Source organism: Podarcis liolepis (assembly GCF_965112155.1).
Source record: "Podarcis liolepis genome assembly, chromosome: 8".
Lineage (NCBI taxonomy): Eukaryota > Metazoa > Chordata > Lepidosauria > Squamata > Lacertidae > Podarcis > Podarcis liolepis.
In genome coordinates, this window is record NC_139560.1 from 87574187 (window position 1) to 87587334 (window position 13148).

General features: G+C 42.1%; 1 protein-coding gene across 12 annotated transcripts in view; it reads right to left on the bottom strand.

Moving 5' to 3' along the window:
- The window catches only part of RALGAPA2 (Ral GTPase activating protein catalytic subunit alpha 2), a 203393-nt gene that overhangs the window by 3096 nt on the left and 187149 nt on the right, over positions 1-13148 (bottom strand). For 2 of the 12 annotated variants that reach the window (XM_083518961.1, XM_083518968.1), the window contains one exon: positions 8126-8165. The exons of 6 other annotated variants lie outside the window; for them this stretch is intronic. In XM_083518961.1, the coding sequence (XP_083375087.1) occupies positions 8161-8165 (5 nt within the window). In that variant the 3' untranslated portion in view covers positions 8126-8160. 4 more of the 12 variants (XR_014529577.1, XR_014529578.1, XR_014529579.1 and 1 more) reach the window with 4 other exon arrangements.

Here is a 13148-nt window from a genome sequence, read left to right on the forward strand (position 1 = left end):
AGAAATCGTTTGTTTTGTGTGTGTGCTAACAAAACATTTGTTATTCTTAGATGCAGGTTAAATACACATTCAGAAATATCACATATAGTCATTTTAGGATTGTACCACTTCAGAGTGCAGGTGGGGACTGTATGTCTCTATGTCCATTGAATTAAAAACAATGCACATACGCACGAGTGGAATTCAACATAATGCTAGAGAGATCATTCCATCAGCGCAATAATATCTGCTTGCTGAACAGAACAGTCTCCCCTTTCCTCCCCTGCACAATGCTATGGGGGTTCACCTGACCTACCAGGGGCTTCCTTCATTCTCTTTTGGAATAGAGGCTTCCTTATGCAGGCTTCCTTTATTCCCTTATATCAAGCCTGTGGCATGGTTGGCCAAATCCAGTAGCTCTGGCTACTGAAGAGTGCACTGACATTTTGCAGCATACCTCTCATGAGGACTGCAAATCATTGTCAGGGAAGTCCAAAATTTGGCTGTGGCGTTGTAATGATTAAAATGCATCTTGTATTATTTAAACATGCTTACAGTAAGTTGCCAACCATAATAAGCAGAAAAACTATGGCCAACTTGTGTATTTGGCAACCTACAGCCTTTATGCTTATGAGATATTAATTTTTTACTACATATAATGCTTTAAAAACACATATCCTTGTAGTAAACCACTTGTTCCTAATATTAACTCTTAACTTTTAAATGTTTAAGCTGTTAGTAAACTAATGAAGCTTTTTGCAGAAGAAATCTAGCCTTGAGAAAGCAGTTCAAGCCCTAGTTACCACAAGGCAACAGCATAGCAGAAAGGATACATTTGTGTGTGTGGTTATGAATATCTTTTGCTTACAGTGGCTAAAAAGCAAATAAGTGAGGCTGGGGCTAGCGGATGTGAGGTGTGAAGATGCAAGCAATCTGGGCTATACTACTTTGCAATATTGTGGCATTCTGGATCCTGAGGGCAACGACTTGGCTCCATCCTGTATCTCTATAAAGGTAGTTCTCTCTCCGGGCCAAGTTGGAGAAGGCTACACAGCAAAACCCAAACAGGCAGCCTCTCCTCTCACATTTCACCCTTTTCCTATTTCTCCTTGTGGGCTGGGATTTTTAGTGGAGTAGGGTTAGTCTGCTTGGGTAGGATAATTCTTTCACTCTATTTCCCTTTCCCCAAGGGTAACCTCCAAACTAACTTAGGAAATAAAGCTTTTAAACTTCCATTGTGGGCTGGTTATTTGTCCACATATTCCATTGCAAAGATAGACCCCAGTTGTGGTTGTTCGTTACATTTCCCTGTCAAGATAGATCCCGGGCTGTGTGTCTCAGGGCTCATCACTGGGGGCACACACAGCAAGGGGGTTGTTTCAAAATTATAATCTAGCTCTAATCCCCAAACTAGGTTGTAATACTGATGTCCCTTGTATTTTTTCTTGTTTGAAAGCCGCTGAAAAAGAACTAGGGTGGGCACCTATATAAAATGTATTGTCTGCTTTAGGCTGCTAACAGGTAGGGCGATGAATTTTTTGCTGCTGTCACATGATGCAATTCCTAGACGATCAGCATGCACACACATCCATATAAGAAAGGCAACATAACCAATGGAAGTGTTTCGGTGAAAAGGTTGGCCATGTTATCTTGTATGTCTACACAAGCTGTACACTAATTCTGTTAAAGTAGTAAGCTGATGCCCTTTGAACAGATGCTTTTGCAAGCTGAAATTCAGGAAAGTGTAAAAAAAGATACAGATGCCCTGGAGACAGCCACAACATAAGCCTCCTTGGCTTTCAGTCTTATTTCAACATTAGAAGTTCAAGGTGTCCACTGTATAATTCACATGGTACCCTGACTTGGAATGCAAAACAAGCTCTTTCCACTGACTAATCTTTCAATATGTAAGCAAGTTCAAGTTATGAGGCAGTTGAAGACAAATAATGTAAACTTGTGTTTGAGGCTGGTCGTTCTTTTTCATCCCCTGAAAATTCTGAAGTGCCTTCTTCAAGGAATTTAATTAAGACCCCATCCTCAAATCTCCTCCTCACATTTCATTTCAGAACCTTGTGTGACACTCTGATTCCTTGAAGGACTTAAGACAATGTCTGTTTAAAATTACCTGCACGGATTTCACTGCCACTTACGAATTTTAGTCATATAGCCTTTTGGAGGATGACTGCCTGGGAACTTACACAAAATGGCAATATATAAACTTTAAATATTTTTCTTAAGCCCCAAGTCAGTCATCCTCCAAAGGCCCATGTGACTTATATTCAGAACTTGCAGTGAAATCCTATGCCTGTTTACTCAGCAGTATATTCCTCCCTGTGCTCAAGAGGGCTTATTCTCTAATAAGTATGTTTAGATTGCAGCCTAAATCTCATCTTATCTCACTGAAAAGAGAAGCAGCATCTTCTGCTCAACTCAAAAGCTAGAACACATTTAAGGAGGGTGCATATTATGTACGCAGGAGAGGGGAAGCATGCAACTTCTGTACTTAGTTCCCTGGCACAATTATAATCAATGCTCCAAGGAACATTAAAATGCATGCTGCAATCGAGCACAGTTGTTGCTACTGTGGCTTTGACAAGTCCCAGGAGACTTATGCAAATGCAAATGCCATTTCATCACCTCTCTCCTAGTAAAGTGCTTTTAAACAACGCTGTCCATCTCCTGCAACTCTCTCACATAAATATTTTTATTAATACTGAGTCAAACTCCTATATAGCAATTCCCCTGAGAGTGAAGAGGCAAAGCAAGAATCCCATCAACAGCAGATAACACTTCTGTGTAGGAGCCTAAAAGCCTCCAAACTCCCCACCCCCATTTACAGGAACAGATGAATGCAGCATTATATGTGTTGAAAATTAATGTTTTCAACTTTGTATAATTTTTCATCTTGATGGAATGCCAGGATGATTCACAGCCCAACCACATGATCTGTTTGTGTGACAGCACACTTCCCATGTGCTTTATCATCATGCCAGTTTACTACGAGAGGCAGCTTGGGATGAGATAACAGAAAGATCTTTGGACAGTGGGTCTGCCATAATGGTGTCACACAATTGGGCAACAGTTACAGTAGTGGCTATTTATCATAAGGAAAAATAAAAACAAACATGATATGATTCAACAGTCAGTATACATAGATAGCTAAACATTTCATTTTTTGGGATGAAAACTGTGTCCCAACCAACTGCATACAGGTCATATGGAACCTTAAGCATTTTTTAACTTCTGGTGAAATATTAAAATGGGCCTGCTCTTAGCTTGGCAGTCCCAAGGCATGTTTTCCTCACACCATTTCCATATATCTGTTTGCAAGCCAACTGGAAACACTCTCCCTCATGCTGTGGCTCTAGTTAACTTCTTTCCCACCCATGCTGACAGGTAGCTTAAGGCCTGCTCACTCTGGCTATTTTCCTAGGAGAGGTCCCATGTAAAGTAAGTGCCACTCACACTAAGCTCCAGGCACAGTACTTGTCTAGTACTCCATTTCAGGGTTTGGTTTCAGGAAACAGAAGGCCAAAACAAAAATGATGGTGATACACAATAAGTAATTGTAGAAATGCTGTTTTAAAAGAAAGTAAATAGTGGGCAGGGCAGGGTGGGAGGGATGCAGATAGGGATGTGATGGAGTTATAGGGTTAAAAATGGCTGCCAGTGGATCAATGATAAAGCATCCTAGTTTGTGTGCTCAGGTTGGTAAGATTTTAACCAGTCGCCAGGAGCAGAGCCATTCTCAGTCAATGGAAGTGCTGCAGTTTTAACTAGCGAAGACTGGATTCTTGGGAAGGATTCTATTTCTAGTTGATTTATTCATGAGTAAGCATCACCAAACTACTCAAAAGGTGCCAGAGACAACAGAAAGCATTATCAGGTGCTGCTTTTCTTACCATACTACTCATTGTGAGAAGACAGCCAAAATTCTCCCTTCCGTGCAAAAGCATAGGAACCCAGCCTGTATGCCATTTGCTAGCTGGAATGATGCACTTTCATAGACTGGTTTGTGCCACTGTGACTGTGAATGGGTGCCTAATATTTCCATGTATGCGCCTGTCCCTCTGTCATACCTTTTCATGCTGTCTACGCTGAGATGACTCACAATGTTCATTTATTCTACAAAGATGTGCTTACAAGCTGCAACGGGTAATACTATACTACTACTACTACTGTTTATACCCCGCTCATTAAAAACTTGCCGATACAGGGCTTCCCTTCAGATATCTTCTAAAGGTTATGTAGTTCTTTATCTCCTTGACATCTGAAGGGCGTTCCACAGGGAGGGTGCCACTACTGAGAAGGCCTTGGTACCAATTCCTTCCCTTTCAAAAACCTTTTCCAGACAATGACCCTTTCCCATGTCCTGCGAGGCAACAAACTGCTAGCTTTTTTCAGTTTGGTGTGTGTGAATTTTGGTGACCTTCAGCATGCAAAGCATTTGCTCCCCCACTGTGTGATGCCCCTTCCGAAAAGGAGATACCACTCTGGAAGGCTAGGACACTAAGGCCCCAAATTAAGGCAAATGTATACCATGGTAGCCTGATGGCCCATGTAGAATACGGAACCTTGAAAATCAAACAGAAAAAAGAGAAGGTGTGAATGCATGCCACTCTACAAACTTCCTTCTTCAACTCTGTACTTTTTTGAGGTGGTGGTGGAAGGTAACCACCCTTATCACCTCATGACAAGAGAGGCAGTGAGTAGAGTTGCCACCTTTGGTCGGGCAAAATAAGGGACGTGGGGAGGAATGGGGGGACTAAAAATTACGTTACCTCGTGCAGAATGAAATGACTTCAAAGCATTGCAATGGGTTGTTTCCAATGCTGGTCATACTCATAGGGTAGAGCCAATGACCCAATGCACATTCATTTCAGTGACTCACATGCTCCCCACCTGATGAATGGCCCGCCAAAGAAAGAAAGAGGTGGAGATAGCAACAAATTCTGTTTCTCTTCCTCACAAAGCTTTGCCTCCAATAGGGTTGCCATATTTCAAAAAGTAAAAACCAGGACACCCTGAAAGTTGTTGAACTTTTTTTAGGAAGACCCCAAAATTGTTGAGCTGTAGGCATTCACAGAATCATAGAATTGAGGGTACCCTGAAGGTCATCTAATCCAACCCCCAGCAATGCAGGAATTTTAACTAATGCATCATTTAAGGCACTCTTATACCACATTAACAGTCATGGAGTCCCCCAAATACCTCCAGTTTGCTTAGAGATATCTCTCTCCCAGAAATATAATCCTCAGAGTCCTCTGGGAAGAAGGACTGCTTGCTATCCCACTCTTCTTTCTCAGGTAGCAAAATGTCTTGGGCTAACCCAACCCTAACAGTCAGGAAGGGTTTCCCTGAGCAGGTCACCATTTGAAGTTTCAGCATTTGCCTGAAGTCACTAAGTTCTAGCAATTCTGCTTGTCTCTGCTCCCTCCCTCTGCATTTGTGACAGAAGGGCTAACTAGGCTGGTCTGCAATACAGGGGTGTAAGAAGAGCTGGAAAAAGGCTGATTTTTGAAAAAACCCACAGCCAATTCTAACAATTGCAGGTGACATGTGCCATCATAAAATATGCATTTAGTTCTGTATATGGGAAGGGGGAGAAAGTATATTTCATAAACAATTAGTTGGTAGGACTCCTTACTGAACTCCCTGCCTCTGCTCTGCCAAACAAGCTTTTCTCAAGGCTGCTGCTCCACTATTGGCTAGCCTGGAGCATCAATCAGCTGGCTTTGGAGGGTAGGGCGGGCTCAACTTCCTAAGCAGCTAGCAAGTTAAGTTGCGAACAAGGCAAGCAGGTTTGGGTGAGCACACAAACACCAATTTTTATATCTTCAAAAATGGGACAAATTGGGAGCCAAATGGGGTGGGGGACTCTGCACCCTGAAAACGGGAAAGTTTATTTCATAAGATTTATATATTACTGTACTTACTTTTATTCATCACATTTTGTAATATCTTGTGGGAGAAACTGAGACAAGTCTACCAGTTGGCTGTTTGGAGGACAATATATCAGCAGTTCTGTAGTTTTTCTGCAGCTTTTATTTATTTATGAAGCCCACTTCACAGAAGTCAGGTTTGGAACATAGTTTTGCCCCTGGAGCAGCTCATGTTTGGAGCAAGTCATTAAAGGAAAATAAATTCAAGTAGCTTAGGCAATTTTAATATCTTATAACATGGTTCAGCTAAATTTTCACCTAGGAGTTTGTTTCAAACCTTTTAAAGATTTATATACTCATACATTGTACTTAAATAATGAAAGTGAAAAAGTTTAAAGCAAGCAAAACATAGGTTGGATATGCAAATAGTTTTGTGCAAAATATGTAGATATTTGTAGAACTGGGAAGGTGCTTTGGTTTTTCCTTGGGGAGAAAAAAAGTGAGGGTGCAGTGTTTTACATTCCTGAAGCCAAGCAGGGTGACAGATGGTCAAAATAGCACAATTTCCTTCAAATGAGTAAGTTCAAGTAACAGTCATGCAATCACACAACAAGAGCACTCCTGTGCATATGAAAAGCTGTACAGTGCAAGCAGGCAAGCATGTGCGGGAAAGGGCAGCTGCAACTTGTAATCACTTGCACAACATTCCATCAGCCTTTCAAAGTTGCACATTCCTTCAGTCAAACCTTTCTTCTGCCAAGTGCTTAACTATGCAACCAGTCTCATTGCTCCCCTTAAACAGGTCTTGATTGATGGGGAGAAAACAGCTGCACAATGAGCAAATAACTGCAAAAGATAAAGTCTTTTATAAAAATATTATAATTATTCCACCTGCAAGCCATCTGGCACAAATTTGACTTGAGCCTGCTTCTCCCCAGAAGTACGGAACTTCATATTCCAGTTCACTTCAGAGAAAGAAACAGAGCAGCCCCTCAGCCTCAGCAAAATAAACAGCGTATTAACATAAAAGTTACAGTGAGAAAGTGCTCAGGACAAAGCCCATTTATGCCTTCATCTCAGTCAGCAGAAAGCATCTCTACAATTCTATGCTCTAAAAGGAACACATTGGCAAGAAGGTGTTTTACAACACAGGTCACCCTCTGAGAATAATAAAATGCACAACCGGACTCAAAAACATACTCCTAGGAAGCAATAGCTGCTGATTTCACTGGAACGACTTCTAAATAATGTGTTTAAGATCAAAGAATAAATGAGTTAAATTTGTATTACTAATGAACACATATTCCCCTCTGATACACAAATGCTTTGCTTCCCTTAGGGATATCAGTTAAGCGCCGGAGCTTACAAAAAGATAATCTAACCCTGAAAAGTGTTTCAGCTGATGTATGATTGCAATGAGGAATCATCCATTAACCTGATGAGCTGGCCGTTTGACAGGTTATTCTGTAAGCCTCCTCATTTATTTGTGAGCTAGCTTTGTAAGAGTTAATTCAGCGCCTCAGCAACCCAGCCAGCCACGGAGCCTATCCAGCCAGCGATGCTCTGCTGCTGGGCAGCTTCCTTCCTTTCCAGCACTGCACTGGAAATTACCCAAACAAGCAGAACCAAGCAGACTGCAAAGGTCACACCTGGCGTGTGGCCAGCTCCGAAACCGCCGCACCCCCAATTGCCAGGTTCAGGGCAGCCTGTGTTTTCCTTCCTTTGTTTCTTTTTTCCTCCCCCAGCTGCTCCATTCATAGGCCCAAGCTCAGCAATCTGCCCTTCCCAGAAAAAGAGCCCCTTATTAAGCTGAGCTAACTCAAAGGGCCAGCACAGCACGTGCCGCTCCTTATCTGCACCATCTCAAGATCCTATTCCATGGTGCTTAGGCAACAAAAAAAGTAAATGGACCTAACTCCCATTGGCTCCCCTGCAGCAATTCAAACAGAAGTGCAAAGCAACAAAGACATTTTCCACCATGGCAGGTGTTGGTGTCAGATTCCGCCTGAAGCAAGCAGGAGCAGAAGGGGGGGGGGGTTTCCAGTGAAGCTTTAGACATGCAGGGGCAAAGAGAGCTGGAGATGGGATTCTTCGTATTGCTGCTTGGAGTGGGGGGATACGAAGGGTCCCTTATCACTAGCGCAGCACCCAGGGAAAAAGGAAGAGACCAACCCAGATAAATGAGAGATGTTTCAGTTTTATACAAGCAACAGAAAGAATCTGGTTAGTAAATTGAGCATGACGCCATGTGAGCAACCTCTTACCTTTCTCAATTACTGTAATGAGATCTTTACATATTTTAATCTAAAGGGAAAGAACACAAAATCATGTAAATATGGGAATAGAGCACCTGCTGCTCTAATGACAGCCTTGTACACATTACTTACACAGTTATTAATGGGAAAAAACACAAGTTGTGTGAACTATACTTTCAGCGCCTATCATTTGGAAATGGAACTAATGAACATGAGCACTATTGCTGAGTGAGAGGTAGGTGGTAAATTACTTCCACAGACAGATCCCACCACTGCTGGTTGAAAAACAATGAGACAGAAAATTACGATAGGAGAAATTAAAAAAGCCATTCCCTTCCTTCACAATGTATATATTATTTGCATATTACTATACCATATAAATTATATTACAAAAATCTTCCATCATTTGACACTAATCAATTTTACATCCTCTATCAGCTTGAGTCTTTGCCAGGCAGCTATAAGGAACTTCGTGCTAAATAGTCTAGTTATCAAACACAGACTTACATTTCAAGGAAAAACTATACATAGAATCATTAGCTTTCCATTTTCATACAATTCCAAAAACAGAGTAAAAAGTAATTTATGTACCAGCATACACAGCCTCATTTATGTGCCAAATTGTAGCAATTTCCTAATTTTGTGCTTTCAAGGGTTAAGGATGTGTTTGATTGGTGAGATGCTGACTAGGCAATGACAAATTCTGTTTGATTTCATTATATCCAGATCCTCATCTTATTGGGCCACAGATCAACCAGTTAAATTTGGCAACTAGGGAGAAACAGCGTTCAAAAAAGTCATATATTTCATCCACAAAGCTTTTGTTTAACCCAAATACTTGCTTCTAGAGATTTGTGATGGGATTTTTGCTCTCAACACAAACCAGTATGTAAAGATGAATAAGCCCATGGGTCAGTTCATAACTGCTGTTTCCTAATCTTGATTTTAATTTGTTTTAGAATACATGATTGTAAGATGCACCAAGTATATCTTCTGTTGGAGCCAGAAGTTGGGGCATAAAGCAGGGGGAGGGGGTAAAAAAGGAAATAGAAAAGTAGGCAATAATAACAACACAAAAAGTAGCATAACCTCTTCCACTATATATAAACTGATTGGGCAGCTGCCACCTGTAATTGCACTTAACTCTCTATAAAAAGGAGCTCTGTATTGAAAAACTAAGACACTGACAACTTTCTACACTCTACCTGCTGGAAGCACTTTGAGGAATTAAAAAAACCAAACTAGTTTTTTTTTTAATACTCCGCCCAACTGGCTGGGTATCCCCAGCCACTCTGGGTGGCTTCCAACACATATAAAAACATAATAAAACATCAAACATTAATAGTAGCAATCTGATCTAATATAAAAAGTCACAACTTTAAAATAAACAGCATATTAAACAATGCAACATTCAACAATCCATAAGAATCTAATAGTAAACAGTAAAATTAAGCATCACCAAATAATAATGAAACAGTTTACACTCGCCCCCTCCACTATGTTTTGGTGGATTTTCTGAGGGCAGGAGGTGCATGTGGGGAGGATAAGGAGGGGAAACACCATTGCTGACAGGACTGGTTAGGTGAAACACAACCCATATTTGTAATGTTTCTATAAACTGTCCAAAGAACTTATGGGTGGTATTGTTGGTATCCATTTGTCTCAAGAAACAATGGAGTGTGCCTCGGGGGGTGAAGTCAAAGTGACCTCCCTGGGGCGCAAGCCTGGGCTGCCCAGGAAAGCAGAGCAATATGTTTGGCACCAGCTTGGCTGCTGAAATTGCCAGAAGGAGGCATACAAGGCACCACCCAAACATCTTAGGGACTCTACTCCCAGTTTATGTCGGGTTTACTCCTTAGCCTTTTCTTCTCCCAAAGATATCCCACAAGGCAGCAGAGGTTTAGGACCAGAGTTTTCTTTCTCCCAAATTTGGCTCCCTTCCCAGGTTGATGAGCCCCATCTGCCCCTCACTTCTCTCTACAGCATGTGCAGAAGCCACCTTCTTGAACACTGGACCCACTATTGGCCTTCTCCCCTGAATCTACTGGAGCCTGTCTTCACAAGCAGGGTAAATCCCTAACTCATGGAGGGTTTGAGACCCATCAGCTACCCTCACTTGGTTTAGCCAGCCAGCCAAAGCTGTTTCCCAGGGTGTGGCTGCTGTCACATGCTGACAGCTTCTAGGAACGACAGATGAGAATGGAGTACAGGGTGGGGACTAAAGGTGGATAAACTCCTCCAGAAGGAGCATGAAATATTCCCCACCAGAGGAACTACCCCTCCCCCAACACTCCATACACCCCTTGGATGGTATACAAATGGAATAAATAAACAAAATAATAAACACCCCTTCATTCCGTGGCACAGGGACATAGATCATGCTATGGAATCATGGTACTAGAATGAATAAAGCACTAAGAAAACTGCAGGGTTTTTATTGCTGGGAAAGACCCAAATACATTTTTTCCTCTTTGAGCAGCTGCTTCTTGGTCCTTTAGAAGTCATAATTCTGTTTGTAATCAGTCTGTTGCCATAGAAATGAATGTGATAACATACATCCAGCTTTTTGGACCTAGAAGATGGATAAGAATTACCATGGGGAGGTGATAGTATCTGATTGAACAGAATCAATTGAACTGGAGAAAAACAACTTTGCCTTTTATCTGGTTAAGTAAATATATTTTCTCCACTGAACCACTGAATTTGCTCCTACATATACAATAGGCAAAGAGTCTATTGTGTATTTGTGTAGCTTTTTCAAAAGATGCAACCAATATATTACATCTGCAGCTAAATAATTTGGTTGTGGTTACTTTTGATAGGCTATCCATAATACTCTGGCTTTGTTACATGGCAGAAAACATGACCCTGGAAGTATCAAGCAGTTGCAACAAAATATTGGCTTGGATTGGTAGTCAAAGCAAAGATTTATGGCAGGATAGTTAATAGAGCAGATTTCTACCCCTTTCTTACTTTAATAAAAAAAATTCCCTCCCCACCCCGATACATAGAATAAGAACATGGGGTGGATTCCCCTAATGAACCCCACTTGCACAATGAAGCTTACTCCCCTCTCCTTCTCTCACACCTCCTGAAATCATCTCAGGTGGGAGGGGGGGGGCGTTCAGAAGAAGTGTTGGGGAGGAGAGGGGTGGTTCCATCTGGCAAGCTGCAATGCTTGTACAGACAGAATGTGTCTAATAGCACAGAGTTCCATTCCACCCATGCATATGAATACTCTGAAGACTAAACTGCCAGTGGGATGTCATAACTTCATGGATGGAATTTAGTTCAGGCTGTCTTAAAAAGTTATGAGTGCCTTCAAACATCACACAATGGTCCTTCTCGTCCCTCTTCATTCCTTGCAGCCCCTCTTCCTTCCCCAATTCAGCTCCAGAAAGTCCCCCATGCTTCCTCTTACTTGCCTCTTCTCTAAGCTAAAAAGACCCAAATGTTGCAACCTTATCTCAAAAGGGAGTTGCTTCAGTCCCATGAACATTTTTGTTGTGCTTTTCCAGCTCTACAATATCCTTTTTAAAGGGAGGTGACCAGAACTGAACACAGATTTGTATTTCAATTCCTTCCTGAATGATCTCTAGCATGGGATACACAATTTTCACAACACTGGATTGAGAACTTCAATTTTTTAGTTATTTATGTATGGTAAGATTTATACCCCCATCCTTAAGTATGACTGCTATCAGGGTTTGTTAACAAGAAAATAGTGATTTTTAAATACAGTAGATATGGACTTAGAATGTCAGTTAAAATCAATCTCAGTTAATTTCCGCTTTAAAAATGGAGCAAAAAAAGGTTTTTGCCTGACACCAAACAGATACCAAAGTTGGCACCAGTGAACCTTCTGGGTGAACTCCATAACCAAAGGGCCTTTTTTCTTGGTGCCCCTGCTATCAGATATTAAATGGGTGGCAACTAGGAAAGGCTTTGGACAAAGATGTCACTGATCAGGCAGGCACATACAGAAGGAGCTGGTTCTGAAGGTACTCTGGTTAGTAGTCTAGCAGCAGCATTCTGAACTAAGTGAAATTTCCAGAAAGTCTTCAAGGGCAGCTTCATGTATAACACATAGTAGTAATCTGTTCTGGGTGCAGCTCAGCTACCTCTGTACAGTGGTAGAGTGTGCCCCGTGGGTGCCTGGGGCAGGTGGGGGCGTGCTGCACCGTGGGGGCAGGAAACATCGCCGGAGCAACTGTGACCTTAGGTTTCCTCCAGCTGGAGGGAGGCTGAGGGGGATCCGGTGGGTGGGCACTGCCCTGTGCCATCCTTCTCTATTATATAATCCTAATGGAGAGATGGGATTTATGAATAGACCCCGCTGCAAATTTTAAGGTATCACACTTGCATGAGAAGACTGCACCATGCCATAAACAGCACATTTGAGTTGGCACATTGGCTGCTTGCAGGGATGGGGGAGAAATTTGATTCAGTTTACATTTAAAACTGAGTTTTTCAAACTTGTTGTTGTTTAGTCGTGTCCAACTCTTCGTGCCCCCCTGGACCAGAGCACGCCAGGCCCTCCTGTCTTCCACTGCCTCCCACAGTTTGGTCAAACTCATGCTGGTAGCTTCGAGAACACTGTCCAACCATCTCGTCCTCTGTCATCCCCTTCTCCTTGTGCCCTCCATCTTGCCCAACATCAGGGTCTTTTCCAGGGAGTCTTCTCTTCTCCTGAGGTGGCCAAAGTCTAGGAGCCTCAGCTTCAGGATCTGTCCTTCCAGTGAGCACTCAGGGCTGATTTCCTTCAGAATGGAGAGGTTGGATCTTCTTGCAGTCCATGGGACTCTCAAGAGTCTCCTCCAGCACCATAATTCAAAAGCATCCATTCTTCGGCGATCAGCCTTCTTTATGGTCCAGCTCTCACTTCCATACATCACTGCTAGGAAAATCATGGCTTTAACTATACGGACCTTTGTTGGCAAGGTGATGTCTCTGCTTTTTAAGATGCTGTCTAGGTTTGTCATCGCCTTTCTCCCAAGGAGCAGGCATCTTTTAATTTTGTGGGTGCTGTCAC